General features: G+C 43.4%; 1 protein-coding gene across 2 annotated transcripts in view; it reads left to right on the forward strand.

Moving 5' to 3' along the window:
* The first annotated feature begins 939 nt into the window (after positions 1-939).
* The window catches only part of LOC124721235 (mucin-6-like), a 282,929-nt gene continuing 260,598 nt past the window's right edge, over positions 940-23,270 (forward strand). For both annotated transcript variants that reach the window (XM_047246092.1, XM_047246093.1), the window contains exon 1: positions 940-1,052. In XM_047246092.1, the coding sequence (XP_047102048.1) occupies positions 995-1,052 (58 nt within the window). In that variant the 5' untranslated portion in view covers positions 940-994. The remainder of the gene's footprint in view (positions 1,053-23,270) is intronic.

The following is a 23,270-nucleotide window of genomic DNA, read 5'->3' on the forward strand; positions in this document are numbered from 1 at the left end:
CCTGTTGGAAGTAACTGCGCATCACGAGGTATGGCTATATGAATAGATTCACGTCCAACCGTATCCACTTGTCCAGACCATTTTATTTGTCCCATTCTGTACAATACTGTACACGGAAACAAATGTAAAACTTCGTTATTTTCAATCCTTTCTGCTGTTGCAATTGTAATTGACAGCAGTGTGTTTGTCCAGAGTACTACTTACTTACTTTACATTACATGTAGCAAGGGCCTTATCGACCATACTCCTGCTCTATGAGCCTCTTCCACTTCTGCCTGTCCAATGCGCTATTTGTCCAGTTGCTGCTGCTGTTCATCCTCATTGTGTCCTCAAGAATGTTATGCCGCCATCTGATTCTGGGTCTCCCTCTTCTTCTCGTTCCTTCTATTGTTCTGCTGAATGCCATTCTAGGTAGTCTATTCTCTGTCATTCTTGCTATATGGCCTGCCCAATTCAATCTTCTCCTCTTGAGCACTTCGACGATGTTATGGTGTTTGTACAGCCCTCTTAATTTTTCATTTCTTCTTATTCTCCATTCCATGTTATTTTCGACGTATACAGGTCCAAAAATTCTCCTTACTGCTTTTCTTTCGAATATTAACAGTACAGAGTACTAAGATTCTTTCTATTCAAAGTATTAGTTTTCAGAGTTTCGTTATTTTTCCTTTTTTGTGTAAATCGGTGTGCTACTGCCCTTTGTGAAATCAGTGAAGACTAAACTGTCGGTGTTTCACGTCTGGCGCTGACGTACCGCCAACCAGCGTCCGGGTGAGGTGGAAGAGGAAGAAACACGAGGTGCAGGAAGACGGCTGGGCCCGGGAGGGAAAGCGTGGACAGTACGGTGCGGCTTCTCCTCCCTGCCCCCACCACGAGTCTCGGTGGAGCAGAGCAACGGTCCGTTGGCGGTCGCTGGCGTGCGGGCCGCCAGTCCAGTGTATGCCGTGAAGGCGCCATGCGGGCCGGGCTCGCACGTGTGTGAGTGCGCGAGCGCAGGATGCGACGTCTGACGCTGCCGCTGCCGCTGCTGCTGGCGCTGGCCGCTGCCGGGCTAGGTCAGTCGTTCGTTTATATCTGCTCCTGGGCGTCTCTTCAGACGTCGCCGCCCTCGTTCCACTTTCTGCCAATTGGTGACCATTATAGGACTGCGACACTTTTGTCTAGTGTTGTGCTGGACGTGCTTCGATATACGGAGTGGGTGTGTTTTGGGTTAAGCATCAGTCATCGTATCATCTCGTACACCTGTGTTGGGGACCCACGGTTCGGTTGGGCGAGCGATGCAGATCTACCATGAGAAAATAGCAACAAAACCGTGACAAATTTTGTCGATTAGCGTAACAATTACTCGTTATATTAACTGCCAACATACAGTCCACAGCAAAACTTCATCGCCAAGGCTTCAGAATGTTTCTGATTTAATACATATGCACTGTCAAAAAGCGACGAATGTCGTATCAACAAAATTGACATCGCAATTGAATTCCCTCAGTATCGAACTGAAGCCCGATGATGAAATCGCGCCTCTAATTGCACGTTTGTAATTGATTAAAGGAGGCCTTTTTTTAAATAAATTTGTCGCTTGACGTTACCTTTCCTTCTCGTTTGTACCATGTTGACAAGGAAATCCACACTAACTTGCGCAAAAATTAATTTAAAAAAAATCATGTTGTACGCAGGTGCTACGGTTACGGTAAATTGTGATTATACATTAACGGTAAAACAGTTGTTTTGTTACGAATCACTGGTGCTTTGTGCTTTACAGCATTGTTTCGATGCTACTCCTTGTCACCGGCTGGTAGATTTGGCAATTCACTTCCACGAACATGTGTTGCCTGACGACGGTATATATGTATATGGAACAAAGTTCCAGATTAAATAACCGCTACAATAGGTATTCCAAAGATTTGTGGTCATATCTTCTCTTACCCATAAAAGACTTTTAACGCAGGCCGTGATCTCGATCATCAGCGTTACTAATCACTATTAAAACACCAAGTAATGTCGTTTTATTGGTTTCTCTTTAAGTTGTACACGGGGGTGTTCCCTGCGAGAGGCTGGAGGAAGCAGCTACATCCCTCCCCTCCTCCCCCCAATTTCCCTCCTAGAATTTTTTCTCACATATCGAACAGTCCCATCCTACCCCTCCTCACTGACATACGTTTTAATTCAGTACGGTGTTAATTTGAAGAGAGCCACAACAGATTTTGACTATAGTAGCAAATGTACCTAGTGCCATTTGTTGTGAGATCTCAAAACTATTTCGTAACTCCTCTTTGAGACTAACATAAAGTACCAGCTTCCCCACTCCCCATCCACCCCTACCCATAGCTCAGGTTGTGAGTACACTGTTGATAGTAAGCATCCTTATAACGTAAACTGGTGACTAATGACTGGGGTGTTCAAACCAACTTACTGGAGTACACCTGCAAACTTTCACAGAATATTAAGCCTCGAAATCTTGTAATATTTCTGTGACACAAAGCGTCACAGCGTTTTGTGCTCACGGACGTTGGTGGCATGTCGAGCCATATCGCTGAATATAAATTTATTACAAAAAACCGCAGTACAATTTTTCGTAAAGTCATCTCATTCCTGTAGTTACTTTCTTCAGTTTGAGTGTACATATAGCTATATTGAGCACCATAAGCTCATCCAAGCGAACCCAGTTCACCGTCGATTGGTGGAGAGGAGTCGCCAAAATTCCAACAGAACAGGTAGCTAGTAACAGTGAGCCACAGTCGGTCTGTAGTTGTTTTTCGTTATTGCTCCAATAAGGCACAAGACTTCCTCTTCCATTGTTCAGGATGCCGTTATCTTTTATTCAAATGCAATGCGATTATTCCTTTTAGAATTAGAAAATTAATAAATGATTATCTCTTTGACAACTCAAATTCAGTTTCTTTCTATTCCACAGCCCATTTTGTTTTATACTATGCATAATGCGATGCGACTCTTTATTTCTTTCTCTCAGAAATTGTATTTTCCGAAACTATGTTTACGGATAAGTTCTAGGAATGTTTTAGTTTCGAATTTGCGAGAATAACGCCTTACATTAAAAGTCCTTAACAATGCAGATTGATTAGGCCATTAATTCTTCAGTCTGTTGAACAACGTCATCATCATAGCCCTTTTTAAGGATTAGGCTACAGTGTGTTCCGAACTGACATCTTTTCTGAGATCTTCCAGTATCTCTTTTCCTGTTCGGATTATAATTCAGACTCTTCTGGAGGATTCTATGACCCGATATTCTCAAGCGTTGTTGTCTCCAGTTATCAGAATCATTCATTTTAAAAATATTTCATTATGTTATGTCTCTTCTCGTGTAGTCTTTTTCCCACCTGTTAAACAACACACTGCATAAATATTTGAAAGACAGCTGGCTCCTTGGCTTCCGTAAAATTAAAGTCGGTCTACACAGAAATGCATTTGACAGGACGGAGGGTCGCGTGTGTTCTCAAATTTTGCTTCTGTTAATTAAACTGTTCCAACTTCATGCCTTTTGAATAATACTTAGAATTCGATCAAAGCGCAAGATATGAGTTTCGTAAAGGAAAGCACCAAGTGCGAATCGAAATGATAAGCGCGATGATGACGTGCATCCTCTTTCTTAAGAAATTTCTTTTATATCAAAGCGTCAACGTGAGGTTAGTGTGTCGACCACGCGCGTGTGTTCGTCGTTGTCCAGGCCCGTTGACTTGCATCCTGCTGTCCTTGAGCAGCCGTGTTGCTATCATAGGAAATGCACTCAGGTACAAGCTGTCTGGGCAGAAGCTGTTGCGACTGAGCCGATGAGTACAAATTACAGAAAACATTATGAAATCTCCTCCATTTTCCGGCTTCTTATTACAGATTTGTACGTTTCGGGAAATATCATTTAGTTTATTATTACTGTTTTTCCTCTGTTAGACTTATGTTGCGAAGTTGCTATAGAAAGAGTGCTGATTCATATTTGACATGGTCAGAGAGGTGATTCAAAGAGGTATTTTATGCAGAATCAAGGCATTGTTTCCGTAAAGAAAGTCTAAGAAAATTCAAGTGACATAGGTCATATCACCAGACAACGACAATAATTTGATGCTGATGTCTTTTGCGCTCTGTATCCACAGATCTTTTTCCGCTGTGTGACTTCGACTGTTATTTTCAACTTTCATGCCTAAAGACGAAAGAGTATAGTTTTCCATAAGTTTACCTGTATCTGTAGGACTTAGTGGTTGGAAGCTCAAGCATGTCACGTTCGTTAACTTTTTCAGCGACTCCTCTCTACCATTAACTGTGGACAATTACACAAGAAGCTGTCCATGCCATTACCGGAAACTATTTCCACCATCGAAGATAGCCACTTATCCTGCTAATTTATCTGAATTGAGGCTAGATGGAGCTGTAGCCTCATATACCTTAATATGCGACGAGGCGTGCAAAGAGGACCTTCGCGCTCCAGGAGATGCCTTAATGAAGACATGCTCGTTTCGCGTCCGCAACAGGCTTCACTATTTTTGTTCGGATCTAGCAGCGATTAATGACGACATAACTTGTAAGATCGAACTTTCACTGGAATGATAACTGTTTTATATTAAAGAAGCTATTCAAATGGTTCAAATGGCTCTAAGCACTGTGGGACTTAACATCTGAGGTCATCAGTCCCCTAGACCTAGAACTACTTAAACCTAACTAACCTAAGGACATCACACACATCCATGCCAGAGGCAGGATTCGAACCTGCGACCGTAGGAGCCACGTGGCTCTGGACTGAAGCGCCTAGAACCGCTCGACCACAGCGGCCGGCCAAAGAAGCTATCACATCCCAGGTTAGGAGAGACCAAGTCACCTATGGTCTCAAAAATAAGCTTTCGTTTCCCATCCGATGACGACTCTGGCTTTGCCGATATTCGGAATTTTTTCTCAACGGAGCCTAATGTCAATTATGACATGTGTCTTTACTGCATTTTCGTCGTGGAGGCAAAGTGATAACTTGAAAGTAGCGAGAGTTTGGGAAGTTGCCGTTTTGACGCCGTACGTAGCAGTACATCCTAAATTGCTTCAGGACGACGTGGCTTCCTCTATTAATTCCTTGGTTTTTAGAAAAAACCTGATAAACCAGAGAGCTGATAATCCAACTGTGGAAGGACCTGTCTTCTGTGCCACCTAGCGGGAGACTTTCTTTCTCTGATATCATCCATCTGGCCTTAAAGGTTATTTTTTTATACGTTTTAATGCTACACCGACAGCAGAGTTGAGGACAGAGAGAAAGCTCACTCTTTCTCTCTCCCTTCCCTCCCCTGCCCTCCTCTATTCCCTCGTCTCTCCCCGCCAGAGAGAGCATCCTGCCTGGACTACATAAAAGGAAGAATCAGCCATGTTCTTCATGAATGAATGATTGTGGTATTTGCGTGAGGTTCACTTATTAATCTTAAAATGGTTCAAATGGCTCTAAGCACTATGGGACTTAACTGCTGAGGTCATCAGTCCCCTAGAACTTACAACTACTTATTCCTAACTAACCTAAGGACGTCACAAACATCCATGCCCGAGGCAGGATTCGAACCTGCGACCGTAGCGGCCGCACGGTTCCAGACTGTAGCGCCTAGAACCGCTCGGCCACACCGGCCGGCTATTAATCTTATTTGCTCGTTCTGCAACATAATACACTGAATATATTATTAAAATTTTGTTTATTATTTTGTCTTACACTAAGGTACTGATTCTGTTTACTCAGCCTAATCTACCGTTAAACGTGTGCAACTGTGCAGGACAGTTACGTCACTGTTGATTCCACGAATGTTGTAACTCCCAGCAGACACATAGCGGCCCATATTTTAGGAGCAAATAATCATCATCCTTCTGAACCGAATCATTCATAGTGTCTTCCGGTTTAAAGCCACCCAGTTCAAAAACATCCTAAGTTTTCTAGCGGTGCAAATATTCTTCCGATTCCAGTCTCGGGCCAGATTTCGCTGATGCTTCATCTGTCATTCGTAGCAGCCATCTGAATTTCCACGCGTGGAAGATGGTTATGCGTGGGAAAAGTACAGTTGGTCTTCATTTTTTTTGTACTTCTGGATTGCTTGTTTGGTTCTTTTCACCTTGCAAAATTCAGTATGTGCCAGAATTTGTATTTTCCCTTAAAATATACTCTTGGCGCTCCTTAGATGTACATTCTGTAGCTACGTGAACTTGGAGTGTGCTTTGTGGTAACCATAGGAAATGTACACTGACGTGACAAAAGACATGGGATAGCGATATGCACATTTGCAGATGGGGTAGTATCGCATACTCAAGGTATTGGCGTTTATACTCAGGTGATTCATGTGAAAAGGTGTTCGGCGTGATTATGGCCACGTGACGGGAATTAACGGATTTTGAACGAGGAGTGATAGTTTGAGCTGGACGCAAGGGACATTTCATTTCGTAAATCGTTCAGAAATTCAGTATTCTGAGATCCACGGTGTGAAGAGTATGCCGAGAATACCAAATTTCAGGCATTAAGTCTCACCACGTACAACGCAATGGTCGACGGCCTTCACTTGAGGACCGGGAGCAGTGGAGGACCATATTGGTTGGGTCCAAGACGAGTGGAAAACCGTGGCCTGGTCAGATGAGTCCCGATTACAATTGAGAAGAGCTGACAGTAGAGTTCGAGTGTGGCGCAGACCCCATGAAGCCGTGGACCCAAGTTGTCAACAAGGCATTGCGCAAGCTGGTGTGGGCTTTTTGTGGGCTGTGTGTACACAGAACAGACTGGGTCTTCTGGTTGTGATCGGCTACTTGGATACCATCAATGTTCCCAAACAACGATGGAATTTTTATGGATGACAACGCGCAATGTCACCGTGTCACAATTGTTCGCAAGTGGTTTGAAGAGCATTCCGGACAATTCGAGCGAATGATTTAGCCACCCAGATCTCCCGACATGAATCCCATCGAACATGTATGGGACATAATCGAGAGCTCATTATGTGCACAAAATCCTGCACTGGAAACACTTTCGCAGTTATGGACAGCTATAGAGGCAGCAGGATTCCATATTTCTGCATGGGGCCTCCAACGACTTGTTGAGTCCATGAGTTGCTGCAGTACGCCGGCAAAAGGAGGTCCGACACGATATTAAGCGGTGTCCCACGACTTTTGTCATTTCAGTGTATACCAGAAAGAGCTCGTCACGAACACGCGTTTCATGTCTGCCTATTACGTCCCTTCACTCGATGGCTTTGTTGCTCGATCGTACAATGCTGCCTGTACCGTTCCTCAATTTTCCCATCTCAGTCCTTCATTTGAGATGCACCTACAGCCATCTGATGAGTATAACCATTTAAAAGCTACTTCATTTACCCGTGAATGGTTAAGGAAAGCAACGCGCCGAACACAGCGCGTTTACGCATTGCGTGACCCCTGGTCCAAAGACTCCGTCCCAACAATCTGCTGCCTGACATAATAGTATTACAGCTATCCCTAGAAATTGCCAGCAGCGGATTTCCTCACGCGTGAACTTTTCTAAAGTGCAGATGTATCAGGTGTTAAATGTTAACTATCCTTATACCTTAAATGGAGCCCAACATAAACTTAGAGACGTCTCGATAAGAGGGAATTATAGCTAGCTGGACAAGGTCTTCACATATACGAAATAGTCTGACAGAAATTTAGATTTCCGAGTCCATGAAAGTGGATCAGACCATTTATAAAACGGTTAATTTTTGTCCCCAGGTAATCTGGTCGTGTTTCTTTGTGAATTTGTATTTATGACTTTAGCACACTTTTGACAAGTAATGAAAACAGTGCAGATATCATTTCATAGCTAATGCTTTTACCTAGCATGTGATGGTACGCCTTTGTGTCTCTGGTTCTAATCTTGCGTGATGTTGGGTGAGAAGGACACGTCGCATCGGTCTACTAAGCAAGCAGCAAACAGAATTAGCTAAGGAAAGGACTGAAGATGACTGTCACGATAGTAACCAGACCCCCACGTTATGCGCCATGAATCAGAACAAAAGGTGACAGTGATGCCGCCTTCTTGCACTGATAACTGGAAAGCTTGTACGGTATTTGCGGCGGAGACACCACCAAGTCAAATTTAGTTGACTTATTCATTGCACTAGACACCCTTGCTGGTCAGATTGAAGTGAGTTTGTGTTGTAAATGGTGGACGCAAGTGACGTGTGTTGATGATAGCAAAGAAAGGAGAAATCCAACTTCCTAGTAATAAGATGGCCGTCATTCAACATACCGATCACTCAAAATGGAATGAAGTGATCGTATGGCATTGCAGGCGGGAGGCCCCATCCGGGGAAGTTCGGCCCCCGAGTGCGAGTCGTATTGCAGTCGACGCTACATTGGGCGACTCGCGTGCCGTTGATAAGGATGAAATGATAATGAGGACAACACAACATCCAGTCCACGAGCGGAGAAAATCTCCAACCCTGCCGGGAATCGAAGGCGGCTCCGCTGCATGGGAGGCAAACACGTTACCATTCAGCTAAGCAGGAGGACACCGACCACTGAATTCAGCTGTAAGTGCGGAGAGAGATTGTTTTGCTTTTAGCGGAAGATATTAGAGAATAATCTGGTCGTAATGAAATGGATGCCGTCGCTGTTCCTTTGTCAATTTGCAGTGGTGGAAATTGTCGCATACATCGGAGCTATATGTGGATGTCACCGAATCGCTTTAATTTAGCAATATGGAGAAGTGCTTACTTGAGTCTGCATTGAATCAATTAGTTGTTCAGACAACGTTAAATTCTCAAGGAAAAATCTTCTTTATTCTTTTTTAATATGAAACAGTATTTGCAGCAGTAGTTCAGATGAACCACAAATACGTATCTTCAACACTGGTTACCCTTAAAGTAGCAAATTGTCACGTGCGTGATAACTATTAGAAACTCAGCCTAGTAAACAGAGAAATTTGTACGACAAAGTAGTTGGTATCTTGATTACAAGGAGATTACTCATATGTTCGTAAAATAATTTAATTTGTAGTTTATGATAATTTTTGTACTTACTACATTAGGATTAAACTTGGAAAACAATCCAGATTAATCGAACTTTCCATTATGCTACGGATTCTTCTGTTGAAGATCTCTGAAACATGTTAACGCACACCAGTAATGTGGAAACACAATGGAGGCGGTCTATTATTTATTTACAATTTGGTTCATTCTGAGTGCAGAGAATGGGAAAAGCTGCTGATTAAATAGATTTTCTCTGTAGCCCGGGGACTGGGATCTAATGTAGTGGAAAAAATAGCCTTGCAGCATATATACATGATATCGACAATGTAAATATTACTATGAACACGTGAAAAATGAATCAAAGCTTTCCATATACAGGGGTTGGACAAAAATATGGAAACGTCAAAAACACAACACATTACCTGTCCTCTTGAAACACAACATAACCGTTGGAGAACAAACACTGTACCGTAGGAGGTATCTGAATAGCCAAAATGGTCACATAATCCTCGGGCGTAATGCGACCTTGCAGAGAACACATGAGACCCACGGAGGAATGTGTATCACTGGTAAGTGGTTTTAGAATTCCATCTCGCCCTTCATTTACATACTTTGGGAGCTATCTTCGCGTTGGTTTGGTGCTGACAAATTTCTCGAGTGGGACATTCAGTTATGCGGTGACTTTCGCAGCTGTCGTCCTCTTATTTTTAGTCATAATCCTCTTCAACGACCGTCTGTCACGATCAATATATACACACTTTCGTCCACGTTTTGAGTTAGCAGATGATGTTTTTCCACTTTCCTTGTATGCGGTTTAATTCTTCGAAACAGTGCCTCTTGTGCCGGCCGCGGTTGTCTAGCGGTTCTAGGCGCTCAGTCCGGAACCCCGCGACTGCTACGGTCGCAGATTCGAATCCTGCCTCGGGCATGGATGTGTGTGATGTCCTTAGGTTAGTTAGGTTTATGTAGTTCTAAGTTCTAGTGGACTGATGACCACAGATGTTAAGTCCCATAGTGCTCAGAGCCATTTTGAACAGTGCCTCTTGTAACACCAAACACTTAAGCTCCCTTGGTTACGGAAGCACCCATCGTACGAAAACCAACAATTTGCCCACCTTCTAATTCACTTAGCTCCGACATGAAGCACTCAAAACTACACAGAACACTGTTCTAACCACGGCTGACTCTTGCAACATATTGAGGACATCGCCCACGTGCCGTTCGTGGTTGTAGGCTTGGATAGAACCTGAATAACTCATGTTCGAGCATGCATTTTGTTGTGGGTTGGCAGGAGAACCAACACCGTTTTATTAGAGGAAGCCGAAAGGCACGCGTTTTAGCTCACGCAGGCTGGCGCGAGGTCTGGAACAGGTCAAGGAAATTAGAATTTAGAAAAACGGACGTAGCTGGTGGAATACTTAACTTTAATCCATTAATGATGAGCGTCGCTCTTGACTGTACATGATTCATAATATCAATAGTAACTGAACATGGCGCCTTGCTAGGTCGTAGTAAACGACGTAACTGAAGGCTATGCTAACTATCGTCTCGGCAAATGAGAGCGTATTTTGTCAGTGAACCATCGCTAGCAAGTTCGGTTGTACAACTGGGGCGAGTGCTAGGAAGTCTCTCTAGACCTGCCGTGTGGCGGCGCTCGGTCTGCAATCACTGGCGACATGCGGGTCCGACGTATACTAACGGACCGCGGCCTAGCAAGTGTGGTGTCTGGCGGTGACACCACACATTTCTCTCGGAGTTTCCATATTTTTGTCCAACACCTGCAGATTCCGCTCAGAGAGGTATCGCAGTAGTTGAACACTCGTCTCGCACTTGGGTAGAGCGACCTACAAATATTAGAAATACGCATTTTTCAAGCACTACATTTTTCTGTACTAGAATGCCAGAATCGCATTACACAGGACGTGATGATTAATTCAGTGAGGGGTAGTTATGAAGTTTCAATTATGACCTCCAAAAATTCAAACAGTGGTCTTGAAACTTGGTGGCTGTGTTAGTCCTTCTCTGTAGACACTTTTGGATGCGTCACGTGTTTCCAAATGATGAATGACATGGTGGAGACCTTGATTGTAGAAATCAGAATTTTGCCTCTTCATGTGAGGTGTCCCTTCTTTTGGTATTTATTTTTCAAATTTTATGTTTATTGAAACTTGGCAGATAGCCGAAGTCAGTTCACTGCAGTAAACAGTGTTGCAGAATATGCCAGCAGTGAGCAGGAAACTGATTCCCACGGAGGCAGAGCTAAAACCGTACCATATAGCGCAATGATGAATCACGAGAGTGGAGAGCGGGACGCCATCCTTGGCAGCGGATTTTACTCGACAGTGAAGAAGTAGAGGAACTACTAGTGTTCTGGCGTGAAGCAGAGATTTCACTGTATTAAAATATTAATAATTAAAGTCATCTTTTGGCATAACTGGTACTAGGAGAAGTGTACGGGTCATCAGAGTTTCACTGCAATAATAACGCTATGCATTAAACCCAAATTAAATAAAAATGAATATTGTTAACGCACTGAACATGTACAAAGAGCTACGAAGTGTTATGATGTTAGCAAGAGATTTCGGCTGCGCTCCAAGCTTGCCAGTCTGCGATGGGACGTACTCTGAGGCAGTTGGTAACTGAAAGTCGGCGACAGAATTCATTAGTCACTGTTCAAACAATGTTCGGCTTTACCATGTTCTTGGAACTTATTAATTTTGTGAAAGAAATAGTTTTATGGTCCCGGCAAATAAACACATCATAATGGCATCCCATGACATATAACAATTAGCTGCCTGCACCAGTAATTAGAATCGCAGGTCGCCTGTTTCCATCTTATGAGGAATCCAATACAATACCAGATCTTTTGGGGGCATCATCTACGAGAGATTCACAGAGCACAGGTTGGAGGAAACCCTATGCGCTAATTCACTAAAGTAGTCCAAGAAAGGATCATCTTAACTAGCGCAGACCCTGCTGGGAAGATGTGACCAGTGTACTGTACGACACCAAAACCACTTTCTACGGAATCTCGACTGAACTGGCAAACTTGTATGAAAGTTCAAATACGCGAGGGGAGTTTGCATCCAGGAATTGTTCCACTTCGAAAATCACGTTGTTGTGATTCTGGAAATGCCTGCTATGCAACGCTTTCTACATTCGAATAGAGTGTGGCTGTCCTATTCAGCTTGATGTGGTGCGTTGTCGTGGGCCAAAAACACCCCATTCCCGCGACGCTTCGTCTTGACATCATCCCGTAAACTCGCCAGGAGTTGTTGGTAGTTTATTACCGTGACAGTTTACGAGCATAATCTGTTGGCACTATACCATGGGAGGCCAAATAAACACTCGGCATTAACTTATCCGATGATATTTCGTCGATGGTGAGTCCACAGGTTTATATTGCTTGTTTCTCTCCTTCTAGTGATTCGTCAGGCAACCGTCCATGGTGATTAGGAGGCTAAATAAGTCATATGATCTGACGCGACATACCTGCAAAATTTCATCTGTTGCTTTGGTTCGGCAGGCTGCTTGAATTGGTGTGGGCAATTGCAGAAACCAGCAAGTGGCTCTCTTTATCATACAAATTGTTGTTTAAGGTGAGCTACGTGACTGATTTTCGCTGTTTCCCCTATTACCTCGATTGTGATACAGGGCGACAATTATTGAAGTATGTGAAAAAAAACGTAAATTAGTTACAAACTACGCCGTGCGCACACTTTATTCAACATGTAAACGTCACTGCGCGCCTACGGTCTGAGGATGACACGGCGGCCGGTCGGTATCGTTGAGCCTTCCGAGGCCTGTTCCGACGGAAACGTCACTACAGATATTCGGATTTAGGGTACGACGTGTTCGGTATGCCTCTCATCATGGGCGATGATGTGGCGCAGACGAATAGCGAAATTCTGCATGACCTGATGAAGTGTCGGAACATCGATGCTGTCGATGACCTCCTGAACGGCTGTTTTCAGCTCAGTAATGGTTTTGGGGTTATTGTTGTGTACCTTGTCTTTAATGCAGTCCCACAAAAAGGAGTCGCATGTGTTCAAATCGAGAGAATATGGCGGCTAATCGAGGTCCATACCAATTGCCTCTGGGTACCCCAGAGGCAGAATACGGTCCCTAAAGTGCTCCTCCAGGACATCAGACACACTCCCGTTTCGATGGGGTCGAGCCCCGTCTTGCATGAACCACATCTTGTCGAAATAAGGGACTTTTGGATAATGGGAATGAAATTATCTTCCAAAACCTTCACGTACCGTTTAGTAGTCAACGTGCCATCAAGGAATATCCCAACGATCATCCCGTGACTGGACATTGCACACTACACCGTCCCTCGTTGAGAGTGAAGAGACTTCTCGACCGCGAAATGCGGATTCTCAGTCCCCCAAATGCGCCAGTTTTGCCTATTGAGGAACCCATCCAAACGATAGTGGGCTTCGTCGCTAATCCAAACCACACATGCGCATACTAATTCACAATATGCCCCGAGGCCAACAGTGCGGTTTGAACGTCCTAACGCAAACCATTCAGAAGTTATGACGATTTTATTTCATATAATTCAATAATTGTCACCCTGTACATCGACCTTCGAGTACCAGAACGACCAGTTGTCTTGCGATTCCCGACCGTTCACAGGGAAATGCTCCGCCACTTCTTTCTTCATCATTGTTTGACAACGTCGGAAACGTCTGGGACACCTCACCACTATTTCATATGATGGCGCGTTGTTGCCGTATACTTCTGTCAGCTGTACATGGATTGTTGCAGCTTTGTTCCCTTTAAAATGCAGAAAACGACTTTTGCCACAATGCTCCATTTTATCAGTGGAATGCGCCATTTTATTTGGGATCCTCAAGCGGCGTGATGCAGAGCTTTCCGTGCACATGCGTATAACCACGTAAAAACAACAAAGTTAATTACGGAACATTACTGTTTCTATGTGGTAATTAAAATGATGTGAAATGTTAAGACTACCCTCCGTAAGTGGCCCCTGATATGCTGAGTACCAACCTACAGAACACACCTATCATCAGTTACCAGTCTCGATTTCGCGAATCAACATTTGTAGCCGGGAAACCGGCAACCGAAAGAATGTAGTGTGAAAGTGAATCCACGGAGCGTACGACTAAATCTTTATGGTCAAGGTTTTACCAGAGTAAACGCGATTTGTAAATCTGGGATTGAAAATCAACATTGTGTTCAACACAGTGTAATGCGAATTTGTGGTCCAAATTGAGTGGTCTGCGAGTTGTTAAATAATTTCTTTCTCATGTTCAGGACATCAGTTGGAGATTTGCATTCATTGTCAGTGTGTTTCTCACTAGCCAACGGCCTTTCCGTGTGTGTGTACTGTATGTGTGACCGTCCAGGTCCGCTGAGCGCTGTTGGCAGGCGGGGTGCACTCAGCTCTTGTGAAGCCAATTGAGGAGCTACTTGACTGTGTAGTAGCGGCTCCAGGCATGAAAGCTGACAACGGCCGGAGAGCGGCGTGCTGACCACATGCCCTTCGTATCCACATCCAGTGAGGCCTATCTGCTGTGGATGACACGGCGGTCGGTTGGCACCTTTGGGCCTTCCGAGACCTGTTCGGACGGAGTGTTTCCCACTACATATAAAATATTACCTACTTCAGTATACAGACATAAAGTGGCAACAAAAACAGAATAAAAAGATTTCAGATTTTCTTTAAATGCACAGATATCTCATATGAGAGACTTGCAGACTTTTCTGGGAAGTATATACCACGCGGAGAAGTCTTAGCAGCTGTCCAGTCCCTTACGATGAAAGAGAGTTGACTTAAAATCACGTTTCCAGTCATGGATTAATATGACTTTGGTAATCATTAGCTCAGTGATAGTTGTCACGGCCTTGTAAATCTGTTAATTAAAAAGACGATGAAATTAAACAGTCAATCTGTAGAAGTTAGGGGCCATTGCCTCGAAATTCAAGCTGCAGTCACTTCATTGCGCAAGGACAATAGCCCTGCCCGCATCTGGAGAACTGGCGCCACCACCAGGTTCTTTTTATAGCACTATGATGGTCGCATCCGTGTTTGGCGACATCGCGGCGAACGTACATTGGAAGGGTGTATTCGTCATCGCCATACTGGTGTATCACCCGGCGTGATGGTATGGGGTGCCATTGGTTACACGTCTCTGTCACCACTTGTTCGCATTGACGGCACTTTGAACAGTGGACATTACATTTCAGATGTGTTACGACTCGTGGCTCTACCCTTCATTCGATCCCTGCGAAACCCTACATTTCAGCAGCATAGTGCACGACCGCATGTTGCAGGTCCTGTACGGGCCTTTCTGGATACAGAAAATATTCGACTGCTGCCCTGGCCAGCACATTCTCCAGATCTATCACTAAATGAAAACGTCTGGTCAATGGTGGCCGAGCAACTGCCTCGTTACAATACGCCAGCCACTACTCTTGATGAACTGTGGTATCGTGTTGAAGCTGCATGGGCAGCTGTACCTGTACACGCCGTCCAAGCTCTGTTTGACTCAACGCCCAGGGGTATCAAGGCCGTTATTACTGCCAGAGGTGGTTGTTCTATGTACTGATTTCTCAGGATCTATGCACCCAAATTGCGTGAAAATGTAATCACATATCAGTTCTAGTATAATATATTTGTCCAATGAATACCCGTTTATCATCTGCATTTCTTCTTGGTTTAGCAATTTTAATGACCGGTTATGTATCTGCCCTTATACTCGTTACACCCTATGTACGGTGGGCAAATAAAACTGAACCGAAAATATTTTATGTACCTTACGGTAGGAAACCAACTTACATTTTCCACACCTGGGGTAGATGAAGTAAGTTGGATTGCCCCTGTTAAATTTCATGAAATATTTTCTGAGTCCGTTTTATTTTGACCACTCCATACAATCGAACAAGCAGTAAAATTTAACCAAATCTGGCTGAAGATGAGTTTTAACTTCGACAGAACAGAGGCACAAGAGAAGCTATATCAATGTTACAAGTTCTTATAGATAAAATGGTGGACATACGAAAACTTTTGTTTATTGTTCGCATAGATATATAAATAACTTCTAATAATGTGAACTGGCATATGTTAATGAAGATTATGTCTAATATCGCCCTAATCGTCAGAGACTGACGAATAGTATATGATTTGTATAAAACCCAAAACGGTATCATACAAGCAAAACTCTTCCATCTGGTGAGCAAGATGTATGAGACAGGCGAAATACCCTCAGACTTCAAGAAGAATATAATAGTTCCAATCCCAAAGAAAGCAGGTGTTGACAGATGTGAAAATTACCGAACTATGAGTTTAATAAGTCACGGATGCAAAATACTAACGCGAATTCTTTATAGACGAATGGAAAAACTGATAGAAGCCGACCTCGGGGAAGATCAGTTTGGATTCCGTAGAAATGTTGGAACACGTGAGGCAATACTGACCCTACGACTTATCTTAGAAGCTAGATTAAGGAAAGGCAAACCTACGTTTCTAGCATTTGTAGACTTAGAGAAGGCTTTTGACAATGTTGACTGGAATACTCTCTTTCAAATTCTGAAGGTGGCAGAGGTAAAATACAGGGAGCGAAAAGCTATTTAAAATTTGTACAGAAACACGATGGCAGTTAGAAGAGTCGAGGGGCATGAAAGGGAAGCAGTGATTGGGAAGGGAGTGAGACAGGGTTGTAGCCTGTCCCCGATGTTATTCAATCTGTATATCGAGCAAGCAGTAAAGGAAACAAAAGAAAAATTCGGAGTAGGTATTAAAATCCATGGAGAAGAAATAAAAAATTTGAGGTTCGCCGATGACATTGTAATTCTGTCAGAGACAGCAAAGGACCTCGAACAGCAGTTGAACGTAATGGACAATGTCATGAAAGGAGGGTATATGATGAACATCAACAAAAGCAAAACGAGGATAATGGAATGTAGTCGAATTAAGTCGGGTGATGCTGAGGGAATTAGATTAGGAAATGAGACACTTAAAGTAGTAAAAGAGTTTTGCTATTTGGGGAGCAAAATAACTGATGATGGTCAAAGTAGAGAGGATATCAAATGTAGACTGGCAATGGCAAGGAAAGCATTTCTGAAGAAGAGAAATTTGTTAACATCGAGTATAGATTTAAGTGTCAGGAAGTCGTTTCTGAAAGTATTTGTATGGAGCGTAGCCATGTATGGAAGTGAAACATGGACGATAACTAGTTTGGACAAGAAGAGATTAGAAGCTTTCGAAATGTGGTGCTACAGAATAATGCTGAAGATTAGATGGGTAGATCATATAACTAATGAGGAGGTATTGAATAGGATTGGGGAGAAGAGAAGCTTGTGGCACAACTTGACTAGAAGAAGAGATCGGTTGGTAGGACATGTTCTGAGGCATCAAGGGATCACAAGTTTACTATTGGAGGGCAGTGTGGAGGGTGAAAATCGTAGAGGGAGACCAAGAGATGAATACACTAAACAGATTCAGAAGGATGTAGGTTGCAGTAGGTACTGGGAGCTGAAGAAGCTTGCACAGGATAGAGTAGAATGGAGAGCTGCATCAAACCAGTCTCAGGACCGAAGACCACAACAACAACACGCAAATGATGAAGTACGAAAGATTACATACAGGAAATAGTACATCAGGGATGTAATATACCACCAGTGTTGTTCGACCTGTATATTGAGAAAGGCATTGAGGAATGTAAAGAGGATATGGAAGGGATGAAAACTGACGGAGTGTAAATCAAAATAGTAAGATTTGCTGACAACATAGCTGTCATTAAGGAGATCTAAGAGATATGACAATAAACGTTAATTAAGCCTAAATTATGGTATTCAACTACCAACACGTCACAGTAGACATCAGAGTTAATCATACACCACTCAGACAACCATCTTTAAGTACACTGGTGTGCAAAAGTAAGTTTCGCGTGGTGTCACTTCCAAGTAAAATAGCTCGATGAAATTTGAACCACACATAGAAATGACTTCTACAGTATAGAACAGAAGATAACTGAAAAGAAATACGCAGTAAGACGAACAGAAATAATACTTTTGCTCAGAGGCAATAATTACACTAAAATATCCACGATGGTCCCCTGGACATTAGAAAAGGTGAGACATGGGTCTTAAAATGGTGTGTGATCACCACGGACGGCAGTGCATGTCCTGCAACGTGCTAACACGCTGGCAACAAGGATAGTAAGGAGTTCTTGCGATAGGGTGTTCCATTCCTCCATTTGCTTGGTTGATAACCGCTGGATTGTCGTTGGTATGTGTGGACATGCTGCAATATGCCTTACTAACGCATCTCATATGTAGTCAATGACATTTAAGTCGGTAAGCTTACCGTTTTTAAAGATTTGGAGGTTAGTACGCCTATGCAGTATTATGTTTCCCGCAAAACAGTTGGACCCACTGAAACGATCATGTTCGACAATGTTCTTTTTGCGTGCATTATGAAACCTTATACGACAAGAGGCGGGAACACGCAATGTACCCAGGAACACTGTCGAACATTATCGTTTTGGTGGTCCAGGTGTTATTGTGCGACCGTCCGATTCCCCGACATATACGGGACGATCAAAAAGTTTTCGTTAGAGGGTGTTGCTGCAGCGCATATGCAACCCAATGCGACAACGATGCGGGTGTACAAGCACTGTCATGTAAGCAAGGGTTTAATATGGCCTTCGAAAAGAAACATTTTGATCGCCCCTTAGGTCCCATCGAGCACGTATACGATGCGTCAGGGAGAAGTATTTTAGTATGCCCACACGCATCAACGACCATCCAGCAGTTGTTAACTGAACTGATGGAGAAATGGAACTCCCTACTACAAGGAGACGTTACGAACCCTGTGGCCAGCATGGGAGCATATTAGAGAGCATGTTGTGCCGTCACACCTATAGTGTCCAGATCACCATCATAATTCAGGGTGACTTCAGTGTAATTATTGCATCTGAAAATAATTAATTTCTAATGTAATTTTTCAAGCTTTCCCAGTGAAGCGTTGTCATCTTGATTAATCGGGTATCTGCCGGTTATTCGCGTCTTTTCTGCACGATATTTCAACTGGGTGATTCGCAGTCTTCTTCAGGTGCTGTCTGATACTGATTCCTGTGTGGAACGAGTCCGGTATTTGTGCCTACGTTGTGCTAGGCGTTCCCTCTGTGGTCCGCGTCGCTTGTGGCGCTCTGTCCGTGGTGTGCGCCGACCAATAGCAACGGCTATAGCGTTTTCTTCTAGCCGCGACCGTTCCGAACGCTGTGAGCGTACTTTGTGGTTATTATCCGTAGTCAGTACAGCTGAATGAAGTTGTGAATGGCGTCCTAGCAGTGCTGGAAGTTCAATCTTCCGATTGTCGTCATTTGAGTCCTTCCGTGAATTAGGACGTTCTGTTACCGTGCTGTGTCGTGTTAGGCATTCTGTCTGAAGTTCTTGCCCCCCAGGAGTGGCTGCAGTGATATTTTCAGGCCGATTGTGTTGAAACTGTCGCTCGCGACTCGGAAGAGCGTCCTCAGATGCTGTGTATACTGTCTGACGTGCCATTTCACGTACGTCCTTTGTTGCATGTAATGGGCTGTTATCTCTATTTCCATCCTTATAATTGTGTCCCTTGGTGTTTGGATGTTGCCTGCGTTGCATCAGAAGATCGAGTGCTGGGTTCGCGAATAACCGGCAGAAACCCGATTAATCAAGACGACAAATTCTTTTCTATTCGTCTGACTGCGTGTTTCTTTCAGTTACCTTCCGTACTAGACTGTAGCAGTTCTTTCTATGTATGGTCCAAGTGTCATCGAGTTCTGTTACCTGGCAGTGACACATTCTGCTAAAGTTACTTTCGTCCATAAGTTTTGCACACAAGTGCAGACTGGAAGTAAAACCAACGCAAAGAACAGAATTGTACAGACTGTATCACAAGAAAAAGCGACGCTTATATTAGGGAACCTAAATGTAGAGACCACAAGAGATTTATTAAGAGCTCTGCCTGGATCAGTACGTGGACTATTGGTGCATGAGACAAGAAACATCTGGATGAATTTAAATGATATAAAAGGATATAAAGGATATAAAAGATCTCATGGACAGATAAACTCATAAGTCCAGAAGTTCTTAGAAGCACAGGCGAAAAAATATCTCTTGTACCATCAGTGAGAAAAAGAAGAAGTCAATTAATTGAACACCTCTACCGATACAACAGTTTTCTAGTTAACATAATGGCAGATATAAATTCGAAATAGGTCAATATAAAAAGGGAAGAGAAACATCTCAATCGAGTTTCAGTAAGGAATGTTATCACCTTTATCACCAATATAAGTTTCATTATGACGCAGAATGGTGTTAATGCATCCATTAGCCGGGCGCGGTGGCCCAGCGGTTCTAAGCGCTACAGTCCGGAACCGCGGGACTGCTACGGTCGCAGGTTCGAATCCCGTCTCGGGCATGGATGTGTGTGATGTCCTTAGGTTAGTTAGGTTTAAGTAGTTCTAAGTTCCAGGGGACTGATGACCTAAGATGTTAACTCTCCTAGTGCTCAGACCCATTTTTGCATCCATTATCTTTGTGGAGTGGCTTGCATACCTTGCAGGTCCGGGGGATGGGACTAAAATCAGTAGGGTATCAAAAATTGTTCAATTGGCTCTGAGCACTATGGGACTTAACATCTGAGGACATCAGTCCTCTAGAACTTAGAACTACTTAAACCTAAGGACATCACACACATCCACACCCGAAGCAGGATTCGAATCTGCGGTCGTAGCAGTCGCGCGGTTCCCGACTGAAGCGCTTAGGATAAAAATGGCTCTGAGCACTATGGGACTTAACATCTGTGGTCATCAGTCCCCTACACTTAGAACTACTTAAACCTAACTAACCTAAGGACATCACACACATCCATGCTCGAGGCAGGATTCGAACGTGCGACCGTAGCAATCTCGCGGTTCCGGACTGAGCGCCTAGAACCGCGAGACCACCGCGGCCGGCGGAAGCGCCTAGAACCGCTCGGCCGGCCGTAGGACGGAATTGCAACTGCCTCTCAGTATCGGTCTTCTATAATAATGTTTTCGTGATAATCGTCCTTGAATCTCTCGAAGCAGAACGACTGGAACATTACCTACAGAACATTTATGGTCCGCTCTGGAAACGGTGCTTTCTATTTTCCTGCGATCCAGTTCACATATCCTCTACTGGTAAACGCCTTTTGATGCAATTATAAGTGTTGGAAGCTGGTGCATATATGTGCTAGTATTTTAAGCAACACGTATCTTCATATTTCCGCAAGAGTACTCATCAAAGAGGAATGTATTTCATTGTATCTCTTAAGGCCTGTCCTATCTAATGTTGCGAGGATCTGAATGTTGTGGGTTGGCAGGAGAGCCAACACCGGTATGAGAGGAAGATTAAAGGCACGCGTTTTAGCTCACGCAGGCGGGCGTGAGGTCTGGAACAGGTCAAGGAAATTAGACTTTAGCAAAAAACGTACGTAGCTGCTGGAATACTTTAATCCATAAATGGTGAACGTCGCTCTTGACGGTACATGTTTTACAGTATCAATAGTAACTGGTAATGGCGCCTTGCTAGGTCGTAGCAAATGACGTAGCTGAAGGCTATGCTAACTATCGTCTCAGCAAATGAGAGCGTATTCTGTCAGTGAACCATCGCTAGCGAAGTCCGTTGCACAACTGGGGAGAGTGCTAGGGAGTCCCTCTAGACCTGTCGTGTGGCGGCGCTCGGTCTGCAATCACTGATAGTGGCGACACGCGGGTCCGACGTATACTAACGGACCGCGGCCGATTTAAAGGTTACCACCTAGCAAGTGTGGTGTCTGGCTGTCACACCACACTGAACATTAGGCGTGGATGAACGCACGTACTCAGACTAGAATGGACTTTCGTTCAACATTATATTTATGACCCTGTTCATGATGTAAGCATATTCTAAGTGTACTAACTGTGCTTATCCCTACAATGTCTGAACACAACCTAACCAAACATAACCTGCACGACACCCTCCGTACGGAGATGCATTACGTCAGAGAATGCTATACAAAAGAAAAAAGAAAATAAAGAAAAACTGTTTTCTAAGTCTGCTTCTCTTCTGAGATTTGACATAAGATTTTGGTTATCCAGTTAGATACAAACTCCTGTCATACAGGAACATTGTTGAAGGCGTCTGAGAATCGTACTTGCAGATACGGGTCGGCCAGTGTCGTCCTCATCGGCAATGTGCCACTGATTTACATATACAAGAATTGTACAAAAAATAATAAAATGTTTTAAAAATAATTCTTTAATCGAGTGGTTAGTAGGTGCTATGAAACATACTTAATAAAATGAACATCCCGCAATATTTTTTTCTGATGTTATTCACTGTTTTCGAGTAGTACCATTGGCAGTCAAATGAAAACGAAACAGATGGAAAAAATAAGTAAACTGATTATTGTTTCAAAAGTAATCACTATAACTGTTAATACATTATCCCACTTTGAGACACACCTGTTAATACCTTCATGGAAAAATATTTACGGTTGCCTACAGAACCATGATTGTACCCAAGCGGGCACCTTTTCGTTCAAAGCACATCTGCGAGTAGGAATGTCTTTCTTCAGAGCTCCAAAAATATCTAAATCGCATGGGGAGAGATTGGGACTGTGGGCGGGGTGTTTAAGAGCTTCCCATCGAAATTTCTGCATCGTAGGTCGAAACAACCTTGGCGACATGTGGGCCGCCAAGATAGATACACGTGGCCGTTGATGTGCTTTAGAAGAAATGGAGATTCTCTTTTAGTTAGGTGTCAAGCGAATAGCTACCTGAAAAACTGTAACTGAAACGCCACTTATATAGTAGATCAGTCTATACTAGAGTCCTCAATATTGCAGAAGTGCAAAACTTGAACAATACCGCCAAGCATACTTTCACATCAAGAACGACGTGGAATGCAAACATTGAAAACTCTCTTCTTGCAACTGTGAAACATAGTCAAAGTTTCGTAAAGTCTTATGCTATCATGGGGCTTGTTATTTTTTTGTGGACACTATGGTCACTTTCCAAGCAAAGGTAGTTGGTAAGAGATGTGAAACTATTTGAGTAATCGTGTTCATTTATTGATGTAGGCATGTTCCAAGATCATAATGTTCCAATTCACACAGCTGTAAATCTCCAAAATTTCTTTAATTAGCATGATGATAAAATAGTATGTCTTCCCTGTCATTTACAGTTTCAAAATTGAATATTATTAAGTCAGTACGTATGGCCTGTGTTTGAAAAGCAGTCAGTAGGCATCCCTTCTTGGAAATGGAACAGTTTCTTTGCGACAGATGGCATAAAACGTTGGTTACTACCATTCAAT

This window comes from Schistocerca piceifrons, chromosome X, assembly GCF_021461385.2.
Source record: "Schistocerca piceifrons isolate TAMUIC-IGC-003096 chromosome X, iqSchPice1.1, whole genome shotgun sequence".
Taxonomy (NCBI): Eukaryota; Metazoa; Arthropoda; class Insecta; order Orthoptera; family Acrididae; genus Schistocerca; species Schistocerca piceifrons.